This window comes from Orcinus orca, chromosome 2 (genome assembly GCF_937001465.1).
Source record: "Orcinus orca chromosome 2, mOrcOrc1.1, whole genome shotgun sequence".
NCBI classification, from domain to species: Eukaryota; Metazoa; Chordata; class Mammalia; order Artiodactyla; family Delphinidae; genus Orcinus; species Orcinus orca.
Window position 1 is genome coordinate 74,703,775 of NC_064560.1, and position 25,459 is coordinate 74,729,233.

At 37.4% G+C, this 25,459-nt stretch overlaps 1 protein-coding gene across 6 annotated transcripts in view; it reads left to right on the forward strand.

Annotated features, from left to right (window-relative positions):
• The window catches only part of LRRC28 (leucine rich repeat containing 28), a 183,398-nt gene that overhangs the window by 119,134 nt on the left and 38,805 nt on the right, over positions 1-25,459 (forward strand). For 4 of the 6 annotated variants that reach the window (XR_007475599.1, XR_007475600.1, XR_007475601.1 and 1 more), the window contains exons 6-7: positions 3,619-3,825; positions 15,988-16,090. Coding sequence is in view for 1 of the 6 variants with exons in the window: in XM_004271656.4 (XP_004271704.1) it covers positions 3,619-3,825; positions 15,988-16,090 (310 nt within the window). In the remaining 5 variants the exon portion in view is untranslated. The remainder of the gene's footprint in view (positions 1-3,618; positions 3,826-15,987; positions 16,091-25,459) is intronic. The other 2 variants (XR_007475602.1, XR_007475603.1) reach the window with 1 other exon arrangement.

The window sequence follows — 25,459 nt, forward strand, 5'->3', positions numbered from 1 at the left end:
AAAATTATGTTTATTTCACTCCACCTGAGAAGCTATTTAATTTTATTTCTCTCTCTTTCCCAAATACTTTCGTAGGATGACAAAATCGTTAATTTTCCAACTATATTATATATAGTATTTTACTCAGTATTGTAATTGGAGTAATATTATAATTAGCTCAGGTTTTTTCTAACAAATGGAAAGGCCTATATATTAAGTTACTTAGACAAAAATGTCCTTTTGTTACATTTGTTCATTTAATATATGCAGTCCTGCACGTTTAAGTCTTATTCATCACGTATAGGAAATAAGAAATGTCAGCTCCTGTTTCCTCTTCCCATTCCTTAGTATTTTGACCTTTGATACTGACAGTATGTGTTCTTTTCTTTGTCAAAAGTGTTATTAATTTTAATATCTGAAAATGTATGTGTATCTGTTAAAGCAGCATGTGAATACTGATCTGTTAAAAGTAAATAATCAAATTATAGAAAATTTAAATTCATAATCACATATTGTTTCCCCATTTCACAGTACAATAAAGGCAATGCTGAATAAAAATGGTGGACAGTTGCAAGCCTTAGTAGTTTTTTGGTTTTTTTGTTTTTTTTGTTTTGCGGTACGCAGGCCTCTCACTGCTGTGGCCTCTCCCGCTGCGGAGCACAGGCTCCGGACGCGCAGGCTCAGCGGCCATGGCTCACGGGCCCAGCCGCTCCACGGCATGTGGGATCTTCCCGGACCGGGGCACGAACCCGTGTCCCCTGCATCGGCAGGCAGACTCTCAACCACTGCGCCACCAGGGAAGCCAGCTTTAGTAGTTTTTGCAGCCATGTCAAAACACTGTTTTACACAGTTAATTATTTTTGAAATAATGATGAAAATAGTTTATTTTGCTTTACTCCCATGTGATTTTGATGGATTTTTCAAATTCTTTTAAGTAGGTGGCTTATAGGTACTACAATTCAGAAGTATTGGTGTAATTAAAATTTTTTTCTACAGAAAGATTAAGCTTTTAGCATTGTCATCACCATACTTAGAGTATAATAGTCTAGAAACTTGAAAATTATCTTTGACTTTTTCCTGTTTCACCATTTTCCATTTCCAACCAAGCATACTCTCTGCTTTTCTTAAAATATCTCTGGAATTTACCTGTAAGCTCTGTCACACTGCCTTCATTCTCATCAACTGTCTACTTGTTTTCTCTGCCTATAATCTCTTTCCATTTCATTGCTTTCTGCATATTTACCATTTTCATATTTCCAAAAGAGTCCTTTCATCCTTTGAGAATCTTCAGGAAGTGTTATATTCTCACTGTGATAAGTCCAAACTTCTCTACCCAGTATTCATTATCATCAATGTCTCCACCAAGCCCTCTGTACTGAACTTATTTTCTGCTTTTTTTCCCATTGGTATCTTTGGTACTTGTCGGGTCTCAAATAGTCCATTGTGCATGTTGTATTTATTTTTTCACTTGCATGCCTTTCCTCATGCTTTCAACCCCATCCCCATGCCTCGCTTGAAATGCTATATCCATTTTATTTTTGACCTATTCGAGTTCTCATTTCCTTCAATAAATTTTGCAAAAGCTTCTCCAACCCTTCATCTAACTCTTCTTTTCCTGAGCTCCTATCACACAATGTCTTTTATATGTGATGTGATTCTTAGTGGCAGAAACCTTGTCTCATTCTTCTCTCAGCACCTGGCTCTGTGGTGTGTAAGCTGATTCGTTGCATTTCTGTCCCATTTCACTCCCCTAATAACTTTATAAAGTGAGGTCAGGAAGATTTCTTGTTTCTTTTTCTTTTTATTCAGTTCTAAAACATGTTCTTCTGTCAACTCCCTCACCCCCACACACCCCATCAGAAGCAATCTGAAATAGATAGGCAGACAGACTTGGCTAGAGGAAATACTGTGCTAATGGAGCCAAGAGTGAAATTGACCCCCATGTGCATCAGTTAGGTGAAAACAGAACAAAACTCCCATTGGGAGTCACAGACTGTTCATTGAATCCTATCTCCTGTCTTCAAATATGTATTTCTGTAGTAATGGGGAAATAAAATAAAGTGTGAACTTCCTAGCACAAATCCCTTCTATATATTAGTACAATAACTAGAAATTAATGTATTTTTGCACTTGTATTACTTTTATAAAAAATAGTTATTAAAAATGCTCCTGTTAAGAGTAAGTGTATAACAAAGACCAGCAAACTTTTTTTTGTAAATGGTGAGATACTAAATGTTTTTAGGCTTTGCAGGCCACATATGGTCTCTGTCATATGTGTGTGTGTGTGTGTGTGTGTGTGTGTGTATATATATATATATATATATATATACATTTTTTTTTCTTATTGTTGTTGTTGGGTTTTACCACACTTAAAAATAACCAGTCTTAGCTTGAGTGCAGTACAAAAGTGGGCCATGGGACACATTTTGCCTGTGAGCCATAGTTTGCCAAGCTGTTTGCCAATAAGAAAAGCTAATCTGTGTAACTGGACATCCAAGAGGCAGAAGATTTTCTCTCCAATAGAGAAGACATTGCTCATACTAATCCAAGTCCTGAACAAACTGGAATGTGCCCAGTGGGGTGCATTCAAGTTGGGAGGATCATGAGAAACCTTAACCTGAGAGGAACAGCTTGTTGAACAGGGTCAGGTTGGAGAAGTGAGAGGTGGCATTACAGTGGTCTTCAATACGGAAGTTCCGTGATACGAGAGAAGCAGACTTGTCCTGCGCAGTGCTCCCTGTAGAGCCTCGAGTGCAGTGTGCTGTCCTGGACAGAGTAATGTCCTTCCCCTAGAGACTGGTTAGCAGAACCTCCTCTGCTCTGAGTGCTTCCTGGTGGTTTTCCCTGAGAAGGACAGAATACCTTATAAAGAACTTCCCCCCTCTTTCAGAAGTGGTGATTTGGTGTATGCCATGTCTCACCATGGAATAGATTACAAATATATACAAATATATTACAAATATAGACACCAATAATGAAGGAATATTGGAGTAAATGGAAGGCTTTCATTCAGGTGGGATTAAAGTAAATCTTCATAGGATTTTGGGTTTTAAAAGAGGAACCACATGGCTAGACAATATCTAAAAATATTACCTTACAATAATTTTATTATTATAATCTTAACTGTGGTGAAAATTTCAAAAGCCATCCTCATTCTTAGTCCAGAAATTTTCTACTTAGTTCACATGAACAAGGTGCACTTACTGGGATACTATAATTTATGTTTTTAAGTCTCCTACTATCTACTTAGATAGAAGGTAAAAACCACAAAAGTAGCAAGAACCAGTTACCATGAAGTGACTGTAATTGTTCTTCTTTCACATTTGCGACAACTTTTGATTCATCGGGAAGCAGAAGCCATAGTAACAGACTTTTGGCTCAGATTCATCACTTTGTGTTTCTCCTTTCTCCAGTGTCAGCACTTTTCCCTTTTTAAAAAAATTCTGGCAGACTAATTTAAAGACACCTACTTAAGTTGGATTATTTGCATACTGGACCTAAATCCTGCACTTCAGTATTAATGTCTATGGAAATATTTGCAGCTACTAATTTTATTTGGTTGAACTGTTACAGTGTTGATTCATTTTATTTAATTAATTCATTTAATCAGGATGCAATTTATCTTGATTTTGGTTGTAGAGGTTGGCGATTTGAAGGAGCTGCAGACACTAGACATTTCTACCAATCGTTTGCTAACTTTACCCGAGAGGCTTCACCTGTGCCTTTCTCTGCAGTACCTCACTGTGGACCGAAATCGTCTGTGGTGTGTGCCGCGCCATCTCTGCCAGCTGCCCAGCCTCAATGAGCTCTCCATGGCTGGAAACCGTCTTGCATTTTTGCCGCTTGGTAAGTAATCATGTTTATGTGGTAAAGCAAAACAGCTAAAGAACAAGATGGAAAGTCTTTGCTAGGAAGGATTAGTTAGTTTCCTTCATTCTGCTTATCTTGAAGATGCTTCTCTAAATCCATTTTTGCAGTGAACAAAGCATCATTCCCAGTTTAAAAAGTTTATTACTGTTAGGGATTTCATATTTTAAAAAACTTGTGCTAAAAGTTTGTTTAGAGACAAAATATATGAGATATGAGATGATTTACTCAGAGAAAGGAATTAAAATATATGTATTATATATGTATATTTTGTATATATAAAATTATAAAATTGACAAGAGGTATTGAGCAATATGAAAGAATAGCTATTGTACAAATGTATCTGCTTACATGTTGACTTCTAGGTAAAAAAATTTTTATTGGGTATCCTAATGATTAGTATTGCCAGATAACCAGACTAGAAATTTTTAAAGACTTTTGAACTGCCTGCTGAGCTAGAAATGTCACCCTGGCTAATAAATAACATACTTTGCACTGTAGATCTCTGTAGCTGGCCCATTTTGATATATGTTAAAGAACATAGACCTTTAATAAACATATTTATTTTTACAGAGAATTGAATTATTTTGTTAACTTGTAAGAAACAAAACTGCCATTTAAAAAAAATTAAAATTTGAAGGCCCACAGAACCCTAAACTGTTAGAATAAGCATCATATAATCCTATTCATAAAAGCATTTTTTATGAGTAATTTATCTCTGAGGGCAATGAAGTGAATAATTTACTAGCCCCTAAAAGGAAATATTTTCTACCATAATACAGTATACATATTATTTTCAATTAAAAACCTCTTTAAGAAAACTTGAAAATCCTGAGAGACATGAACATCAATTTGAGTAATAATAAATAATTATCCAATTTAAGAAGATTACTTTTCTATAAATATAATTAAATTCTTTTTAGAAATTAAGAAAATAAAGTAAAACCATTTCAGAAGTAACCTACCTTTCTAAGAAATCAGAGGTTTTTTTCAAGTGAGAAAATTATTGAATATAAATTGGTATTAGAAAATAAATATACCTGCTGCATAAACCACAGGTTGTAGAACATTACCTGGAGTAAATCACCAAAACCTCTCTGAGCTTCATTTTCCTTGTCTGTAAACCAGAAATAACAATGTTTATCTTGCTTACTTTAGAGTTATTTTCAAGTTGAATAAAATAGCTGTTTCTTATCCACTCCAGCTGTGGTTCCTCATCCCCCTAGTCAATTGCTACTCATTCCTACCTGCTGTTTCACCAGTGACACAGTCGAGCGTGTGCTGTGGTGGCAGTGGTGTTGAGAGAAGAGAGGGAAGCCATTCCAGTAGGCGGCTGACCACTGTTAACAGTTGGGGTGCCAAGGAGTGACATTGTGTGTCCTGCTGAGTGGTTACAGCAGCAGATGACCTGAGTGGCAGTGGCTAGTGTAAAGTGATAGAAATGGCTGTGGGGTAGAGGATAGAGTTCACTACACTTTGCCCGGCTGCTTTCTGCTTTCAGTTATGTACTGGGGCATCTTCTCTATGCACTGTGGTGAATGCTGCTGTGGCTACAGAAGTGGGCATCCTTTCTTCAGCACTCAGTGTTCAGTGGTAAGGACAGCCTAACAAGTTAGTTTCTATCTCCAGGTTTCTTGTCACCCACAAAGCCTTGCCTCTGTGATAGAGGAGGTTTTCCTTTGTGAACTTGTTAATATGTTATCAAAGAGAGGCAAGAGGGGGCTTTCCTGGTGGCGCAGTGGTTGAGAGACCGCCTGCCGATGCAGGGGACACGGGTTCGTGCCCCGGTCCGGGAAGATCCCACATGCCGCAGAGCGGCTAGACCCATGAGCCATGGCCGCTGAGCCTGCGTGTGGAGCCTGTGCTCCGCAACGGGAGAGGCCACAACAGTGAGAGGCCCGCGTACCGCAAAAAAAAAAGAGAGAGGCAAGAGGGTCTTCACTGAGTTCTGAGGAGGGTCCCTCCCAACATTCAAGGTCACCGTAACTCTCAAACCTGGGACCGTGTACAGCCCAAGATATGGAAGCAGCTTCCACACTCCCCTGGGTGCCATCTCAACTCACAAGGCTCACAGCCCTGACAGGACACAGGCCTGTGGGCAGGCTTTACTCTACTTTAGAAAGACATACAAGCAAGAGGATGGTGATGAAGATCATCCAGTGAGAAAGAAACAGGCTGCCTGAAGCAATGCTCTGCCCTGGTCTCAGAGAACAGCATGAGTAAAGGGCCAGGGGGCCAAGACAAGCACTGGTGGCCTTTCTATATTGTTGGGTTGGATGATCTTTGTAAAGAAATGGGTGGGACAACTAGAGAGCTACAGTATGAGGTTGCCCAAAGAGGGCTTCAGAAGAGCAGAGACAGCATAATCTATGAAGATGAGGAAATTGAAGCTGACAGAAATAACAATCTTCTCAGTCTCATTTTGGTTTTTGATTTTTGTTTTTGACACCATTGAAGGTGGATTTGGAAAGGGAATTCAATTAAGTCTTTAGGAAGAAAATAAGTCCATAGCTGTCCTTCCATGGAGTTTGTGTACTTGAAACCCTTCCTTGAACTCCTTTCTGATACAGCAAAGCCATCTAATGCTAAGAACTATGCGGGACAGAGTCAAGTGAAGTAGGCAGCTGCTGGCACTGCCTTTCCTCAGAGAACTGAACTGTTCCTGGAAACTTAGCATATAGGGATGCCTCTTTACAGTAGTTAGGAGATACGGTGTGTATACACATACACATAACTACAGTTTTCAAATAGAAGGCTCCTATGTTTAACCATGATTCTAATGTAGAACTTGAGTGTTTATGAAATGGGTGCTTTAATATCACTGCCTGTGATTGGAGGTAGGAGTCTTATTTTGGGGAGCTACTCGCTGAATTCAGTTTCTTGCCAAAGAACTTTGACTTAGGAGAAAAGCAGTTTTTTATGGGGCTTTTTAAAGGAATGTCAGATTACAGCCTCTTCAAAAAGTGACTACAGAAGCTATAGTAAGGATGACTTAAATCACTTGTAATACTATCAAAATTATTAACACTCGTGGAGGGTGTTCTTTTTAAGAAGAAAAGTTGTATCAAGAAAGAAGGATGTTCCTGCTATAACTATACCATGACAGCTGAATGACAGATTAGTCTACACACAGAAACTCTGTTCCCACTGCTGTCAGTGAGGAGGTGGGGAAATTAATAACTTGAGCCTCATGCTATGAGACTTAATAGAGGCCTTGAAACATGAATATTTGTTGTTGATTCAATATAGCTCTGTTGACTAAATAGCTCATAAAGATCTGACTCACCTCTGGGCTTCTGAAAATTTAGGAAAATACAAAGAAAAGGGTTTTTTCCTGTAAGACTTTTTTACTAGGTTTACTGGTTTCTCTTGCATAATTAATAAACCATTATTCAGTAATGTTTACAACTTATTTAATGTTGAATAATAGATACAAGTACTGTGAGGTTGCCCATGTACAGACTGACTATGGAAGAGCATTTTTTAGTTAGCCCCCAGGAAGTGCTGTGTCAGCTAAACTCAATGTCAGGAACTTCTGTAGTTTAAGAAAACAAAAGTTGCGCCCACGGTGGCAGGTGGAATTTTTGAGTGTTAATTTAGAAAACAGTGAATGAATTCTTAGCTAAGAACAAATGACATTGAGATTTATGGAGTATCCTGGTGTGTAAACTACCATGTAGTAAACCCCAAAGTTAGTGAGAAAACAGCTTCCTACCAGTGGATAATTATTTGTGTTACTAAATCAGTCCCAGGGTTGTTCCTTGGACATTCTAGTAGTGAAGTATTTATTTTCTCAGGAGAAGTTATTCTGTGTGCCAAGGACGTGTGCTATGAGTGAAATGACAGCTCCTTTATTGCTGTGGCTTATACCCTATAACTTTGATAGGGATGTAAAACTGGCCCTTTATCACATAACAGGAGATCACTCCAATTTTTTGTAGTAGCTGTAGTCGTTTTTCCTTTGTAGGAGCTGGATACATTGTGTAGGGGAAAAAAAAAAAGTTTATTCCAAGTATTGGTGCAGTTTTATTTAGAAAGTAGCTTGTAGGCATTTTCAAAACCCATGTTGAAATCTCTTCTTTTGTTGCAAATGGCATATAAAAGACACAAATTTTTAACTACACTTGTTTTTTCTATTACTTGTCATTCCTGCTTTCTTTGTATCTGCTTAGAAGGTCAGGAAAAGAATTGCTGTTTACTGTTTTTCAAGGAAATACTTAAGTCCACAAAGTGAAGCTATTAGAACTTCAACTCTAGGATGGAAACCAGATGGAAACCAATTAATAATTCCTTAATCTCAGACTTAGAGATGCATGTAAACTGTACTTTACTGAACCATGGAATGTATTTGATCTGCAGCTTGAAGAAGTACTGCCTTGAGGTCATTGTTTAATGGGAATAGTTTGCAAAGTTTGTAGCCTTAAATACGTTTCAGTGCTAAAATACTTCTTCTGGCTCAGACCAGAAGTCCCAGAGGTTGGAATCAGTCTTATTTTTGAGTCGAAGGTATCTTGGCTTTCCAAGGAGGGACCCAAACATGCCATTAAAATCGTGTTCTGTAGAGACTGTTGGGCAGGTCTCTAATCAAAGGCATAATGAAAAAGGAGAAAAGAAAGGCTTGAAAACAAGGTCCAAAAACTAGTAGTGGGAAGAAATGAGAGAGAAGTATTCTGTTAACTAAAGTTTATATGACCCTATTTCAGGAGCAAAGTTGTAACTCTGCAATGTATATTTGTTCAAGAAAATGGATGTGCAGTCCTCCTTTTTGAGCTCTATCTTTTTGCAAGTATTTATAAAAAAAATGTTTCATCCTGGTGCTGCTTACTCATCTGACTTTTTCCACTGTCTTAATGATCCCCTCTGCTTTATTTTTTTTATCATATCAGACCTTTACTCTTGCCTTAAGGTTTTCTTAGAGCATTAACAGGATTATTTAATATGGCTGACAGGATTATTTAACATGGCTTCTACAGTGTGGGCAGACATTGACTTTACTATGCTAATATATGAAGAGAAAAGTTCACCTAGAGTAGGTGAACTTTAAAGGGACAAATGTATATTTTTCTCAAAGTTTTGGAATAGGATTTTGGAGTAGGCAGTGATTAATATGAAAAAGTGAACCTGTTTTCCTCAGATATCAATTTTAAAAAAGAATTGCTGCTTATTCTTAAAAAGGTACAGATGTGAAACAAAAATAAGTAGTGTGAGGGCTAGATTCATGAGCGGAATCTTTGCCAGCGAAGTTTTTGTTAATTTGGTTTTCTAAATAGTGGCAAGAATGTATGGTACAAGCAAAGTCTGGAAGACGTTGTCAGTTGACTTTAAAGCAAGAATCTGGAGTTTCTGTCAGTCTTAGTTTTCAGCCAAGTTCTTAAATTTGGGGAGAGGGAGGACAGGTCCCAGTCCAGCTGAGCAAGAGCTGAAGGTAAGATGCAGAGTGAAGATGTTTTGCTCTCCGCGCTGGCTGCCCTGGCCTAGAAGATGTGTTGCTGTAATGCCCAAGCCTGTGCGGGACAGTCAGCGTGAAGGCTCCTTCTCTAGGATCTTCTCTGAAGGAATTCTTGGTATTTCTTGCAACTGCAGCCCTAAATCTGTAAGTCAGACCTACCCCATCTTTTAACAGAAGCCAAGGGATATTTTGTTCATCATTTATCTCCTTGTCATTGTCTCCTGACGTCACACCTGGATGCTTGGGCATGCCCGTCCTCAGGTGCCTACTGCACCCATGCCGCCTGCTAAGGTAGTGTCACTTCCTACATTATGTGGGAGTGCCCTGCTTATATGGAAATGATCTGTTAAGGGAGGCTGCCTAACTAACGTCATGGTGAAGCAGGCAGGCATGCTTTTAAATTCCAGCTCTACCATTTAATAGCTGTATGATCTTGAGCTTAGAAAAGCTATTTAATTTGTCTAAGTCTCAGTAATGGGGTAATATTAATACCTACTTCATAGCACTTTTGTGAGAACTAAATAAGATTTAAAACACTTCTATCACTCATAAATACTACATAAGCACACAATCAATATAAACTTTTATTGTTTGACTAGACTGTAAGAAAGGGTTGAGACAGCTTATGTCTTATACCCTAAGCATCTAGCACAGTATCTTGCCCATTGCTTATAATAATTTCTTTATTACTTGACTGTGCAACTCAAGTAGAGATGCTAATGCTTGAATATTTAAACCAACTGCAGAGGAAGCCTTCAGTCATTCAAATTCATTAAAATCAATTTATTTTAATTTAACAGTTGATGATCTACTGTGTGTAAAATATCTTACTAAATTCACTGTGAAATCTTATTTGGTAAAAGTTGAATATATCAGGGAGACGCAAGAGGGAAGAGATATGGGGACATATGTATATGTATAACTGATTCACTTTGTTATAAACCAGAAACTAACACACCATTGTAAAGCAATTATACTCCAATAAAGATATTAAAACAAAAAGTTGAATAGATCAGAAAGAATATGATTATGTAAAAGATTTAATGGAGTGTGTGTGTGTGTGTGTGTGTGTGTATTTAGAGAAACTAGCACTTTAAAAAATTCATTATTCTGAATAAGTAGTCAAAAAGTTCTCTTTGTCAAACGCATCATGTAGGTAATTTAATTAGTTTTAAAGATAATTTTGGAATACACTGTAAATTACTCTGAATTCATTGTGAAGAAACCCAGTTTTTATAGTAATTAAAAATGTAATTGTGACTAATAATCTGTCTGATTTATTGAACCACAATAATTGGAATTACATTGATAGAGCATTCCAAACAACCTGTTTTGATCTATTGCTTTCATGTGTGGTTTCTATTACCCCATCATTTTGTTGAAGAGAATACATCATTCACCTTTTGATAAAATAAATGAGTTTCATGCTGGTTAGTGTGCAGTAAACAGATCCTATTTGGTCTGGCGCATGCTGTCATTCTATGCTTGCTTTTACAGTTACAGTTAAAAGAGCAACAGCCTCAACACACAGGAGGTTTTTGTTCCATCTTCAGCCATGTGGACTGCATATGCCGGGGCCTTGAAGTTTAAGGAGAGAGAGAGAATTGGAGTTTATGCAGGACTATTAGGTTTTGCTAATTTTTAAGTAACAATACTTTGATCTATGAGTCTGGAAGAAAAAAAAGGGAAACATTTTAGACACAGTACACCACTTTAAAAAGCCACATGAAAAAGTTCTTTGTTGCTTTAGCATCTTTGCAGATGGACAACTTCCTTGCTTTACATAGTTCACATACTTAGCAATTTTTGCACAGGAACTTAAAAAAATATTACTGCATGATATATTTATTGAAAACTATTGGTCCATTGAAATTAAGAGAAGGAAGAAACAAACCAGCTTATTAGCTAGTAGATTAACGGTCTCTTCCAAAGTTAATTATTGAGTGAGGATTTTCTTTTTTAAGGATAGAAGAAATAGCTCAAAGCTTTTTCATGCAGAAAGTACTTATATTTCAGCCTCATTATGATTAAAAATGCCATTCCTTTGTGCTTGGGGTTTTGCCAGCTGACGGCTTTTTGGCAAGAGCACACTCTCACAGCCGTGCCTGTGTAGCCTGTGACCTTGCTGGGTGTTTAGTTGTCTTAGCCTTGCCAGCAGGCTGTGCTGTGTCAGCTAAAGCAAGGGTTGCCTGGTTCTCTTTAGAATCATACACTCTGTTTTGTGATCTTCACTTTATATTCAGGAGAGAGAGATAAAGACTAAGATGTATTGAGTACCACTCTTATGCAAGGGACCAAGTTTGACATTATATACATTGTTGAATCTTTATAACAAGCTCATGACATAGGTATTATTATCTTCATTTCACAGAGGAGTAACAGGCTTGGAGCATTTGAATTGGAAAGCCAGGTTTCAGAGGTCTGACTCCAAAGCCCACTACATCTTGTAATTTCAGTACTGCTTTTTCTTACTCTATTTGAGATTGTGTTATTTGCAAAGTTTAAATGTTTGTATTAAATACTCATGTCTGTGTGATAATATACTGGCTAATGTATAATAGATTTGAACACAGCTGATTTGTGTTTTCTTTCAGCTTCAGTAGAAAGTAGTTCATTCCATTACGGGCATGTATAAAAAATTATATTCCCCACACAAATTGGTCAGGAGGTATAAACAGAAATCTTTGGAATATTGAAAACCTGAGATAAGGTCTAAACCAAATAGCATTTTAAAATCATCAACTCTTCATTTTTTTCCTATAAAACTAGGATAGGAAAGAGGACTAAACCATATAAGAAGTAGCAAGTGCCAAATTTTATTTAACTTTGTATTATGATCTTTGCATGTAGCCTCATTTAATTTGGACAAGCTCTTTTGTGTATATTAGAGGAGAGAGGTATTTCCTCTGTCATGTCCCATTTTGTGTCCTTGGCTCAGGGAGATGAATTACTGTCTCTAGAGGCTGTTGCCTCCAACTCTTTTCTGTGCAGTTAAAGTATAGAAAAGAGTACCTTTTGCTGCATGCCAAAGAGAATTCTCTCTTAATTGGCCTTCTACTGTAGGCCACACTTCCAAATGTGTCACTAATAATGAGAATAATAATAACTGCCATATACTGGAGAAGGCTGTATGCCAAGAATTCTGCTTGATAATTTATGAACTTTGTTAGTAGTTTTCACTAAAATTAAGGGACAGCATTATTTTTCTCTTTATACAGATGAGGAAACTAAGGACACACATTTAGTAAATAGAAGAATGAAGATTCAGACCCAAGTTCTCTGACTCTGAGAGTGTGTTCCTGCTCCATTAATTAGTATCCTATACTCCTTACTACTGCATAAACTCAAGTAAAGAATCTTTCCCTGAAACCCCTGTAGGCTCTGACAGTCATATCTGAGACCAGAGCTCATTTATATTTTATCAGTGTAGTTTCAATTTTTTAAAAATTCCAAACTTTTCTATATGCCTTTAAAGTCTGCAGACTTCTATATGTGATGAAAGGATTTGTATACAGTCAGAGAAGTAGTGAAAAAATATAAAATAGGAATTTTTAATGTAATTTTGAGGTCTCTTTCATTGCAAGTAGATTCTGATATTTCTATGTATATTTTTTCCATCTATGTTTTATAAATTTGTAGCCTTTTATACCAGTAGAGAAGTTTATACATGTTTACTAAAGTAGCAATACATATTATTGTGGTAATTATGTATTCTTATGCTTAAAAAAACATACTGTATAGTGATTTAAATTTTACAGATTACTTTCACATTCGGTTTTAACAACTTGGTAAAGTTGAGGGGTTAGGCACTATTATGCCATTTTAACATATGTGCAAACTGAGGCTCTGATCACATGGCTAATAAGTGAAAGAACAGACACATAAGATATGAACAGACAATTCACAAAAAAGAAACTATGTAAAAATGGCCCTCAGACACATTGAAAAATGTTCACACTGATAATTAGAGAAATACAAATTCAGAATGACAGAAATTTTTAAATAAGACAACATGTTTTAAAACTTGGTGAAACTGTGGGAAAACCAATGCTCTCATACATTGATGAAGGGAATGCAAATTGGTGTAACTCCTCTGGAGGGAAATACCAAAGAATCTACACATGTATTTACCTTTTGATCTAACAAGTCCACTCCTAGGAATCTATGATGAAGGTATACTTCCAACAATAGTTGTATACGTATACATGAGTTAGTATACTTACATATGTTTTGTAGATCTTTCTACTTAGGGATCCTAGAAGCAATGTCATTCCCATAGTAATGAGCACACCTAGCACTCAGATCTTGGTTTCTAAACACCATACCCTATTAAAAGGAATTAAGGCTCCTTGGAGAAGTAATTGATTTCAGGGCTACAGCAGGGAAAATACAAGCTGAGCTGGGACTGTCTTGTGGTGCCAGAAAGTATGATGATACTCAAAAAAGGATGAAAACTTGTTGAAAGAACATAAGGACCAATTTTAAGTGTTCCTAATTGCCAAAACTGAAACATTTTAACCACTACAATGAACAATAATGGTATTGGGTTTTTAGTCCTTACAATAAAATAAATATCCATGAATCCATACTGTTATAAAAATCAAATAAATGGGGGAGAAGGGATGGCTCTTCCTTACAGAAGAATTCCAGTTAATAAATGTAGACAGAAAGATGGTAATCGAAAATCACCACTAAATGAATACCGTGTAATAATTGTTACAAACAAGACCCATTGATGAATGCTAAAATTAATGGGCAAAACTTTGAGAAGGAACAGGATATTTACATAGTCTTGGGGCTGTAGTAATCTGAAGACTTGACCTGGGACTTGGGGGAGCTGCTTCCAAGGTGGTTTACTCACATGGCTGTTGGCTGGCAGTCTCATTTCCTCTGCTGGAGGGCCCTCATGACAAAGGAGTTGTCTTCCTGAACAAGCGATCCAAGGGAGAGAGCAAAGAGGAAGCCACAATGCCTTTTGTGACTTACTCTGAAATCACAAAATCACACAGCAGTTCTGCTTATTGTGTTTGTTAGATATATTACAACCACCACACTGGGAAAGGGCATCTCTAGCTAGTAGGCCAGTAATTTTTTTTTCTCCCTAAGAGTTGCCACTTCCCAGTGCTTTTGTTGCCTGTTCCCAGTGCTGCCAATTTTGGTTCCTCTTTTTGTAACTTGCCCCAGTGCTATTCCTGGGCAAGAATACTGTGATAGGACTTGTAGTGGAAAAGAGGAGGTAATGTTCACCTTTTCCTACCCATTTCCATGGCAAACCCTTCCTTACCTCAATCCTATATTATCCCCCTCTCACTTAATGTAACAAATTATCCAGAACCCATCTGTGAAACAGAGACTTTATACAAGCCTCTTAATAGCTGTGATCATATTATATTACAGTTATCATTTTTCATGTCCGTCCTCAATATCATATTCATATCTGAATCCCCAAGGCCTACCATAGTGCCTAAAAGGTCCTTAATGGGTGAATGGGTTTTGTTTTGAAATGTAAATATGCTTAAGAACCACCTAATTTAGCTTTCTGGGCCTTTGTCTTTCCTAACTGTAGAAGGACAGGGGAAAAAGAGAGCTCCTTCAGCCTATTTCCTATTTTCACAAGCAGAATTATAGTTTGAAACTTTTCAGAGATTGAAAACTTTTCAAAGATTATGTTCTTACTTCAGGAGGCAGAGGGTTGGCAAGGCTACTGAGGATTCTGTTCTGTGCCTCTGTAACGATGAAGACAAATAGCTCTACCCTGTGAGTGATAGGAGTGGAAAGGAAAGCTGGTCGAACAATCTTGGGCACACAGTAGACAGGAAGGGATGACCTCGGCACTTGGAAGTGTCTCTGCTGCCTGTGATGGCCAGAGAGCACCTTCAGTACTTTGTGCTTTGTTTCCTCACTGAATCCTCCTCCAGTCTTTGCTCCCCCCTTGTCCGGCTACTTCTGCGAAACTTCTGGATTCTCCCTCTTTCTGGCATACTTGTTCCTATTGCAGATTCTTCTCTTTGGGCTCCCTTTCTCACCTCTTCCCATTCCTGGTACAAACCAATTCCTGTCCCGGCTTCCTGGCTTGCAGGTCTTGTCCATCCGTCTGTACCTCACACCTCACTGAGGACTGGGATTTGGGGTTCCCTTTGCTTCTTCCTGCCCCTGCAGCCACGGGCAGTTCCATCCATTCTTAGATCCACCTGGCTCCTGAGGCCCGGCCCAGCCAGGGTCAGATTGATCCCTAGCCCTCCTTTACCCCTCCTCCCATCTTTCTGCCCAGGGGAGGTGAGACACAGTAGGCTGACCTGCCAACTTAGTTTGTGTAACACTTTTTCCTATGGAGAAAAATGAAACTAAATAAACGACCTATAACAAACTTAATAAATAAATAGAAATTGTTTATTAAAAGTCATAGAATTTTTATGTGGGAAGGAAATCTAATAATATTTCATTCCCAGTACTCATTTTACAGCTTAAATGCTCAAGGTTCAGGTGGGTTGAGTAATTTTTCAATAGTCATGTTTTCTGATGTAGAATCTCATATTACAGCTGACATAAGTTCACACCTAGTTAAATCTGCAACACTTTTTTTCTTCCAGAGTAGAAATTTGAATTATTCTAATATTATGTATTAAATTTTATGTTTCACATTATATTGGTGTATGTTTATAGGAATTATAGCACTTTTCTTTCTAATCCAGATTTAGGTCGATCTCGAGAACTACAATATGTGTACGTGGATAACAACATTCATCTGAAAGGCTTGCCGTCCTATCTGTACAACAAAGTCATCGGGTGCAGTGGGTAAGGCTGATTTCACATTTTATACTATCACTCACCTCTTTTGCTAGCTTTGTTTCTACTTCAGTATTTAGTCCTGATAAAACTCAAAAATAGATGAACTACTTTTGATAATCCTGTTCAGTTTTGTTTTGGGGCTTAATATGTTAAAACAAATACCCTTAAAAGTCAAGAATATTGAGCAAGCAATTTAGAGTATTGTACTTCAAGTTTAGTTAGTAAGCTGTAAATTTGGTCAGTAAGTTGTTTGTTATTTTCCAGTCAAAAGAAAAATTAATCTATGCATACCATTATAAGCTCAATAGTATTAGTCACAGAAACTGGAGGAATCTGCATTAACGTAAAAGCTTTTCTTTCTCTGCACTCCATTGCAGTGACAATTTTACCACATTAGTATCTAGGACTATACCAATTGAAAATATTTAGAGCTCAACATTTGAAATAGTCCCTCAATACAAATCATGATTCTAGCAACCAAAACGTATGTTTCAGTTAATAAGAAACGAAAGGCTTTTATTTTCAGAGCAGCAATGATCTTTCATTCTCAGTTAGGCTTTTAGAAAGATGGCTTCAGCTTCTCCTTCTATAACAGTGAGAAAGAACCAACCCTAAAGTGGTTCCCAGAGTGGCATGGGCTTAACACCGGACAACTCAGCTGCCAGAACCTGCTTTTGACTGGCCTCACTTAAGCAGCCAAAGGATACTTGGAACACCTTTGAGGGTACTTAGCCAGCATGTTGACTCTCTCCTTATAATTTCAAACATCCTGCGTAACCTGGCTCATACTGTATGTAGTTCTGGCAAGGAAAGGGATGCCAATAAGCTTGTGTGTAGCGACAGCCACTCCCCTGCTGGCATGGCTCTGGGGGATGGGCATTGAGCAGTGATTGCTCCAGAGAGGGTAATCCTAGTGGCCTTCCCCTAAGAAAAATTATACAGTTGTTATCTTGGGAGAGCCCTCGATGAATTCAGTGCCTGTATAGGCTGATGAAATACAAGCCCAGAGACATATTCCAGAACCTTCTATGAAGCATAGAAAATAGAATATGTAATGGAGTTTTTAGCTCATTGATTTTTCTACAGCTGATCATGTGACAGCTACGATCCTACTCACTCATTAATCATAATGAGTTTGTAAAAGATCTATAATATAGCCTAATTTTTCCAAGTGGTGAGTGAAATACCCTCAATTACCAAGATACACGGAATGATGCAAGTAGGCTCCAAAACTGAAGGCAATTTTCTTTCACCAAAGCCTTCAGAGACTGCACTGAAATATGATTTAAATCTCTACCACAATTAAAGAATAGCTCTTACTTGAGGTAAAGAGCCTTCTTCTTTGGTGTTTAGACATGGATATTACTGACTGCCAGAAAGTTCTATTTGTGCAGAGTAGAGAGATAGTATATTTTATTTTATTTATTTCATTTTTGGCCGAGCCGTGCAGCTTGCGGGATCTTAGTTCCCTGACCAGGGATCGAACCTGGGCCCACGACAATGAAAGCACCAAGTCCCTACCACTAGACCACCAGGGAATTCCCTTTTTTTTTTGATATATTTTAATTGTTGACTTGGTATCTGGTAGCAGAGGTAGTGAATTTTATGAGAGTTCCAAATCTTTGAGAAAACAGTAAGGCAGAATATGCAAATTACTAGCAGATAGTCTACATTTTTTATTATTATTAGCATCTTCCTTTGGTAGTAGTAATAAGAAGATAAATAAAATTTTTAAAAAGACAGTTATCAAACAATCAGTTTTCTAATATTAATAGATTTTGGAGTGTTGGCAGTCCCACATACAAATAAACAGTGATCCAAAAGGTATTTTTAATCTGTTGGTTTAACTCAGAATGCATTTCTTATAGAAGCGGTTCTGGTGGTTATACTCCTAGCCAGCTCATTAAAAGGTCATTTAACCCATTTTGCACCCCCCAAATTATACTTACTTATAAAATATTTCTGTGGCAAAAATGTATTCAGAATTCTAATACATGTGACTGTTGAAGTCTTGGCAACAGAATTTAGGGGCTCCCCTTCTTTTATCTCTTTTATCTGTTGTATATGTGCAAAGGGACTCTCCCATTCCAAGTCATAGTGGGGGTGTTTTGGGAAAAGGAGGGGCAAGGTCTAGAACAGGGTTCTAAGGTAAATCTTATATAAAGAGCATAAGGGTATTTGAGGCCTAGAAAGTGTACCTTTTGATTCTGAACAAGGATCTTGGTTCGGTTGTTTATTCAGTGCGTATTTATTGAGCAACTACTCTGTTTGGTCACTGTCTAGACAATGGACATACAATGTAGGAGCCAAACAATTCAAGTACCTGCCTTCCTGGACCTCATAATCTAGCTAGGGATCTAAGTGAACAGTCAATAATTAAACAAACTCAGTGCTAATTCTCTCCAAGGAGATGATACTTAAGCTAAGCGTAGAAGGATCAGCACACTTGGTTCTCCACCACCATCACATGTTCTTTCTAGCCCAGAGGTAGGTCTGGAATAAAGAACACATCAGCTCCTGCTGTACTGTGCTTTCTCTGAAAGAATTGTATTACCCTTCTCTGATTAACAGTCTAAGAAAATTAGAGCAAAATGAATACAGCTTTAGGGACCTGTGGCATGATATAAAAATGTCTGACATATATATATATAATTCACATCTCAGAAGGAAAATAGAGAACCAGGTATAAGGCATATAAAAAGATATAAAAATAGCTAATAACAAATGTTGCACAGTTTCAAGAAATCTCAGAAGTCTCACAAAATTATCTTTGATATTCATAGAAATGTGAATAAAGTTAGCTCCTCCTTATTCTATGTTCATTTATTTGTCAAGTAATTATTGAACTTTAGCAAGTCAGCACTGTGCTAATAATTGTAGAAAAGATAATTTAGATGTTTATCCTAATATATAAAAATAACTAATACAAAAAATAAATACCCTAAGAGAAAAGTAGAGTGGTGAAAATTTAGAGCAGGGGACTGCCTCTTTATGTCCTAGCTTTGAAGTCACACACTGCCATTTCTATTATATCCTATTGATTACACAGGTTAACCCTATTCATTGTGAGAGGGAACTTCCAGGAGGGGAGCAGCATGGGAGCCATCCTGGAGGATGGCTGTCACAGATTCCTTGCATTCATGCTCTTTGCTAGCCTCTTGGAAAAGTATAATTTTTATTTTGTCTGGATTTTTCTTATTGTTACCACAGAAACAAATGTCTTCCATTCTTCTATATTTTACCTTGAAAGAGAAGTCCCTCCCATGTTAGAACTTTAAAAAGTGGTAATTGGCACATTTGCTTACTCAGGAGAACTTAATGTTAAAAGTGGCCCAATACCAGAGTTATTTTCTCAGTTGTCTGATTATGAGAAAAAGAAACCAAGACACTGCTTTGCTTTGTCTTATATAAATAAGCAATTATAGCTGGATTTGGGTACAAATTGGATAAATGATTTGGTTAAATGGTTTGTTAATATAACCACTCAAGGTAACAGAGTTGTCTTTATGAGAAATGCATTCAGAGTTCTGAGTTAAATCAGCATACTAGAAAATATCCTTTGGCTCACAGTCCATTTTTGTGTGGGGGCTGCCTACACACAAAAAACAAACTGTACTAGATACTTGAACCACACCTCCATGTGGCAGGCACAAAGCAGCCTAGCTACATATTAAAAAAAAAACTGAGGTATGATTTGAGCTGTCACTCAAGTGACAGAGTTTGTTGTTTGATTCCAATGTAGTAATTAATTGCTTATTAAAACAAAAATAGTGACACTCCTTTTAAGTTTTAGAGGAATATAACAGAATCCAGAGTATCCACAATATAACTTTCAAAATGTCCAGGGTACAATCCAAAATTAAGTAACATTTGAAGAATAAAGAAAATATGACCTAGTGTCACGGAAAGTAAAAACTTTACTTGATGAGCTTAACACAGAATGGTATAAGAGAGGAAAAGTCAGTGAACTTGGAGGTAGATCAATAGAAATGATTCAGTCTGAAGAACACACACACACACACACACACACACACACATACACACACACAAAGACTGAAAGCAAGAATGAACATCAGCATCATCAGGGACCTGCCAAACAGTACAAAAAAGCCTGATATTTGTCATCCCAGAAGGAGAATAGAGAGAAAATGGGGTGGTAACAACAAAATTGTTTGAAGAAATATTGTCCAAAAATTTGCCAAATATGATGAAAGACATAAATTTACATTTTCAAGAAACTCAGTGAACTTAAGTAATATAGATTACAAAGAAAACTGTACCCAGTCAAAGCTGCTGAAAACGAAAGATAAAAAGAAAATCTTGAAAGCAGCCAGAGAAAAATGACAAACTACATACAAAGAAATAATTCAAAAGACCATTGCCTTCTCATCAGAAATTTTGAAGGCCAGAAAACAGTGGAATGATATTTTTAAAGTGCCAAAGAAAAACACCAGTCAACCTAGCAACCAGCAAAAAATACCTTTCAAGAATGAAAGTAAAATAAATGCATTCTCAGATGGAACAAAACTAAGCCTTAAAGAGGCTCTGCCAAGAGGACAGACGTTTTATCCAAACCAAGGCTTATTCTATCAGGGTGACATAATTTCTTTCCTTCTCCATATCTACCCTTTACTTTTCCTCTTATTTTAAGCTGAAAAAAAAAAACTTTTTTGCTAAAAAGGGTTAATCTGGTAGCAGTTCCCCCAATAATGAGCATGTGGATGACAGTGTATTTTCTGAAGTATAAAAGACAGTTACTTGCGTTCTTTTGGTAAGGGAATTGAAACTAATTCTTTACTCTTAACACTTTGGTTGGTGGCATGGTAAGTTTGAAAATGCATATGAATTAATTTGCTACATCACATACATGTTTTGGAGCATAATCTCCGTGGCAAAATGATGTTACCGTTCATTTAGCTTGTTTAGGTTTAAATGCTGAATGGCAGCTCTGAAAACATTGAGTTGAAAGGGAATTGTGATAATTGTTATAAATTATTTATGTAACTAAGCCAAGGGTCCTAACATTTATAACAGACTTCAGCTCATTTTAATAACTCACTTAAGGGTTCAGATATACAATCTTTTTTGTAACCACCTCAGCATTTATTCTAAAGTAATAAAAACTATCGAGTTAGAAATCAAAGATGCCAAAGCTTAACAATTGCCAGCTACTAGTTATTTCATTTTATTGTGAACTGAGCGTATCATGGAGCTTCCATCCCTCTTTACTGACAGTTCATTTCATGATTACTTCTTATTGAGATGAGCGACACTAGCTTTCAAGACAGGTACCTTTCCAGCCTTCTCTCCCATTTGCTGTTCTCTTCCATGGACCTGAGAGTCTGGCCACTAGAACTGTTGTGTAACCCCATCTGCCCTGTGCATTCACAGAGCTGAATCCCTGTTCCCTTTCTCTGGAATATCATCATGTTAATCTTAGTTTTCAACAGTAGATACCTTCAGAGCAACATCTAGACTAGTGTTTGACCAAATATCTGGGTGCCGTGGCCTAGCCAAGTTAATACAAAAATTTAACCATCACACCATGTATATTATCCCCCAAAATCATTTATTATAATAATAAAGAGAAAGCACAGCTATAAACATTGCTTAAACTTTACTGTGTACCAGGCAGTGTACTCATTGATTTATTTGCGTATTGCACATTATCCTCCCAGCAACCCTTGTGATAATCATCCTTATCTTAGAAATGAAGAAACCAGAGCTCAGAAAGATTGTCTCAGGTCACAAAGCTAGATGGCAGTAGAGTTATTATCTGCTTCATTGTCCACACTCTTAACCACTGCACTACATATACTGTCTCCCTCTTCTCCTTGGTCTAGAATCACCTCTATATGTTTGAGCCCCTCTACTAGCTTCTTGAGAACAGGGATGAAAAATACCTTTCTTGTTCCTGCATCATTCCATGTCGTGGGGTGGATATTTGGTATCTGATGAGGTCAGGGGAGGTTGGCTATGGCCAACAGAAAGATACTAACTCATGTGAATTCCTGCCTTGTAGCCTGCATTCTACATAGCTGCAACTCTTCTCCAGTGTTAACTAGAGAAGGCATTTAATAGAAGTATTGTAAAATGAATTTAATTAGCTGTTTACAGCCAGCGGTGAAGAGTAGGAACTTCTGCTAAAAGAATTGTCAAAGGGAAATTAGACCTTATATAAAATGAGGATCCACATACTTGTTAATGTGAGTCTTTTCAGCAGTTTGTCAGAAACCTAATCTTTCTAATTATTGGAGACAGAGGAAGCATTAGGAAAAGTCTGGCTTTCAGTTTTCTAAACCTTTATTTGTTATTGTTAAATTCCTTGGACAGTGTTCCTTATAGAGTTCATCAACACTTGTAAGGTTAAGAAGCAGCAGCTGTTAAGGCAATAGCAGTATGAAGTAATTATTCATGAATCGCTTGCTTGCTTTTTACCCTTTATTTTTATTGTTCTATGATTTTGCCCAGGATTCTCATAACTAAAATATGGCTATAAAGTTTGGAAACAAATAATATGCTTTACCATGAGTATTAGGCTTCTCCATAGCAACAGAACCAATAGAGAGAGAGAGAGGTGTGTGTGTGTGTGTGTGTGTGTGTGTGTGTGTGTGTGTGTGTGTGTGTGTGTGTGTGTGTGTGTTGTGTAGCTGGGGGGGGCTTGCACTGAGAGGAAGAGGGAGATTGATTTATTTTAAGGAATTGGCTCACATGATTGTGGGCACTGGCAAGTCTGAAATTCGCAGAGCAGGCTAGAGACCGAGGGAAGAGCTGATGTGGTAGCTTGAGTCTAAAGACAGTCTGGAGGCAGAATTTTTCCTTGGGGGACCTCAGTCTTTTCCTCTTAAAGGCCTTCAACTGATTAGACAAGGCCCACTCAACATTATAGAGGGTAATCAGTTTTATTCAAAGTCTACTGTTTTAAATGTTAATCTCATCTTAAAAATACCTTTACAGAAATATCTGGCCTGGTGTTTGACCAAATATCTGGGTGCCCTGGCCTAGCCAAGTTGATACAAAAATTTAATCATCACACTATGTATTACTGTATATCATCAAAAGAGTCACTTATTATGTGTTTGCCTGTGTTTCCAGACTTAGTGGCCATACTGCATAATAGCATATTGGATATGATCCTCTCAATTTTCTCCATATTAAGAAACAAATAGTAATTATACAGTAAAATTTAAATTTATTTCCTCATCTTCACAAAATGCTTCATAAGGGTAATACCTTTCTAACCCACAGAAATACTCATGCAAAGTCACAATTGTGCTGCTACAGACTCTTCATGTTTATGTGATCACATAGGGTCAACTGAGGTTTTGAAAGTAAGAGGGGTAAAGGCAAAGTAGCAAATCAAAGAAAAATATCATAGAAATTTTGACACCAGTTGGCAGGCCACTGTGCAGCTGCTTTGCACTAGTGTATCCATACTTACTGTTAAATTATTGACAGTATTGAAGTATTTCTACACAAGTTAATGAATAGCTATTGAACTAAAAGCCCCTGAGGTCCCCCACTGCTGTGTCTGCCTTTCCCCTAAGATCGCCCCATAATCCAGCAACTAAAAGGCTAATGACCAGCAGAACAGAGGGCTCTAGGACTGTGCTTTAGCACAGTGGTACTGTTTGTTTGGTTTTTGCTTGTTTTATTAAACTATAATTTACATACAGAAAAGTTCACCCTTTTTAGTGTATAGTACTGTGAATTTTGACAAATGCATACAGTTGTATAGCCACCACTATGATCAAGGTTTAGAACAGTTCATTCACCCCCAAAATGTCCCCCATGTCCCTTTAAAATGAACCTTTTTTCTTCGGGAGACACCTCAGCCTCTGGAAATGGTTATGTTTTGTGTCCCTATGTTTTACCTTTTCCAGAATGTCATATAAATGAAATGACACAGGCTACTGCAAACATTCATGTCTGGGGCTTTGTGTGAACATAATTTCATTCCACTTGGGTAATATCTAAGAATGCATTTGCTGGGCTATGTGGTAAGGATACGTTTAACTTTATTAAAAACTGCCAAAATGTTTTCCAACATGGCTGTGCTGTTTTGTATTTCATGAGAGTTCTTGTCAGTTTTTTCTTCTTTCAGACATTCTAGTAAGTGGGTACTATCTCATGGTTTTAATTTGCATTTCTCTAATGACTGTTGTTGTTGAACACGTTTTCATATGCGTATTTGCCCTCCATGTACAGTTGACCCTTGAACAATGCGCGGGTTGGGGCGGACTCTCGGCACAGTCCAAAAACCACATATAGCTTATAGTCAGTCCTCTATATCCGGGGTTCCTCTGCATCTGCAATTCCACATTTGTGGATTCAACCAACCCTGGATCGTGTAGTATTGTAGTACTTATGATTGAAAAAAATCCATGTTTAAGTGGAACCACGCAGTTCAAACCCATGTTGTTCAAGGGTCAGCTGTATCTTGGGTGAAGCATATTCCAGTCTTTTGCCCTTTTTTTAAAAACTGGATTGTTTGGGCTTTTTCTTACTGAGTTTTGAGAGTTCTTTATATATTCTGAATACATGTTTCTCATCAAATACGTGATTTGCAAATATTTTCTTCCAGTCTGTGGCTTGTCTGTCATTCTCTTAACAGATTTAACTAGCCTATATTGTGGTTCTTCATAGTTCACCACTGATAAACACACAACTCAAGATATATTTAATTTAATCCATAAATGAGACATTTTCCATTTGACAGATTACTATATTTTCCTAAATAACCATTTCCTTAAATGTTGCCATCCTGGTGAGTAACCAAATACAGATAATGTGATGCTCATATCTTTTTGGCACATCTGCTCCTGAGACAGACTGGACCCCCACGAACTACCCCAAAATTATTTCCTTTTTGGCACCATGTGGATGACTCAGTATTCTTTTCACCATTTCCTTTTTATCTTTTCTCTTTCAAATTTCTTTCCCTGTGTGTGAAGACTCAAAACAACCAATCTGTATTTGGAACTGCTTAGGCACCAATATAGAACTGCTAGATAGAAGAGAAAACTGATCACATTCGATGAGTTAACAACAGAACTTCCATAATACAGTTAGATAATGTGTGATTTAGAAACATCAAACGTTGTGACATATCATTGGTAAAAGATGATGTCAGGAGAGACTTTATAAAGGAATTAGATTTGGGGAGGAGTAAAATTTGTATCTGGAATGACAGGATATAGAAAATTCCAGGCCCAATTTGGCCTGTAGGCAAGAATAGCCATGGCTCATTGAATACAGTGTTGCTTGTGTTAAGGGGTATGATTCAGAATCCACAGGGAAATGGTAAGGCCACCAGCATCCATGAGATACCTTTCTGCTTAAGTTCTCTCCCTTTTGCATCAACTAAGGTAAGAG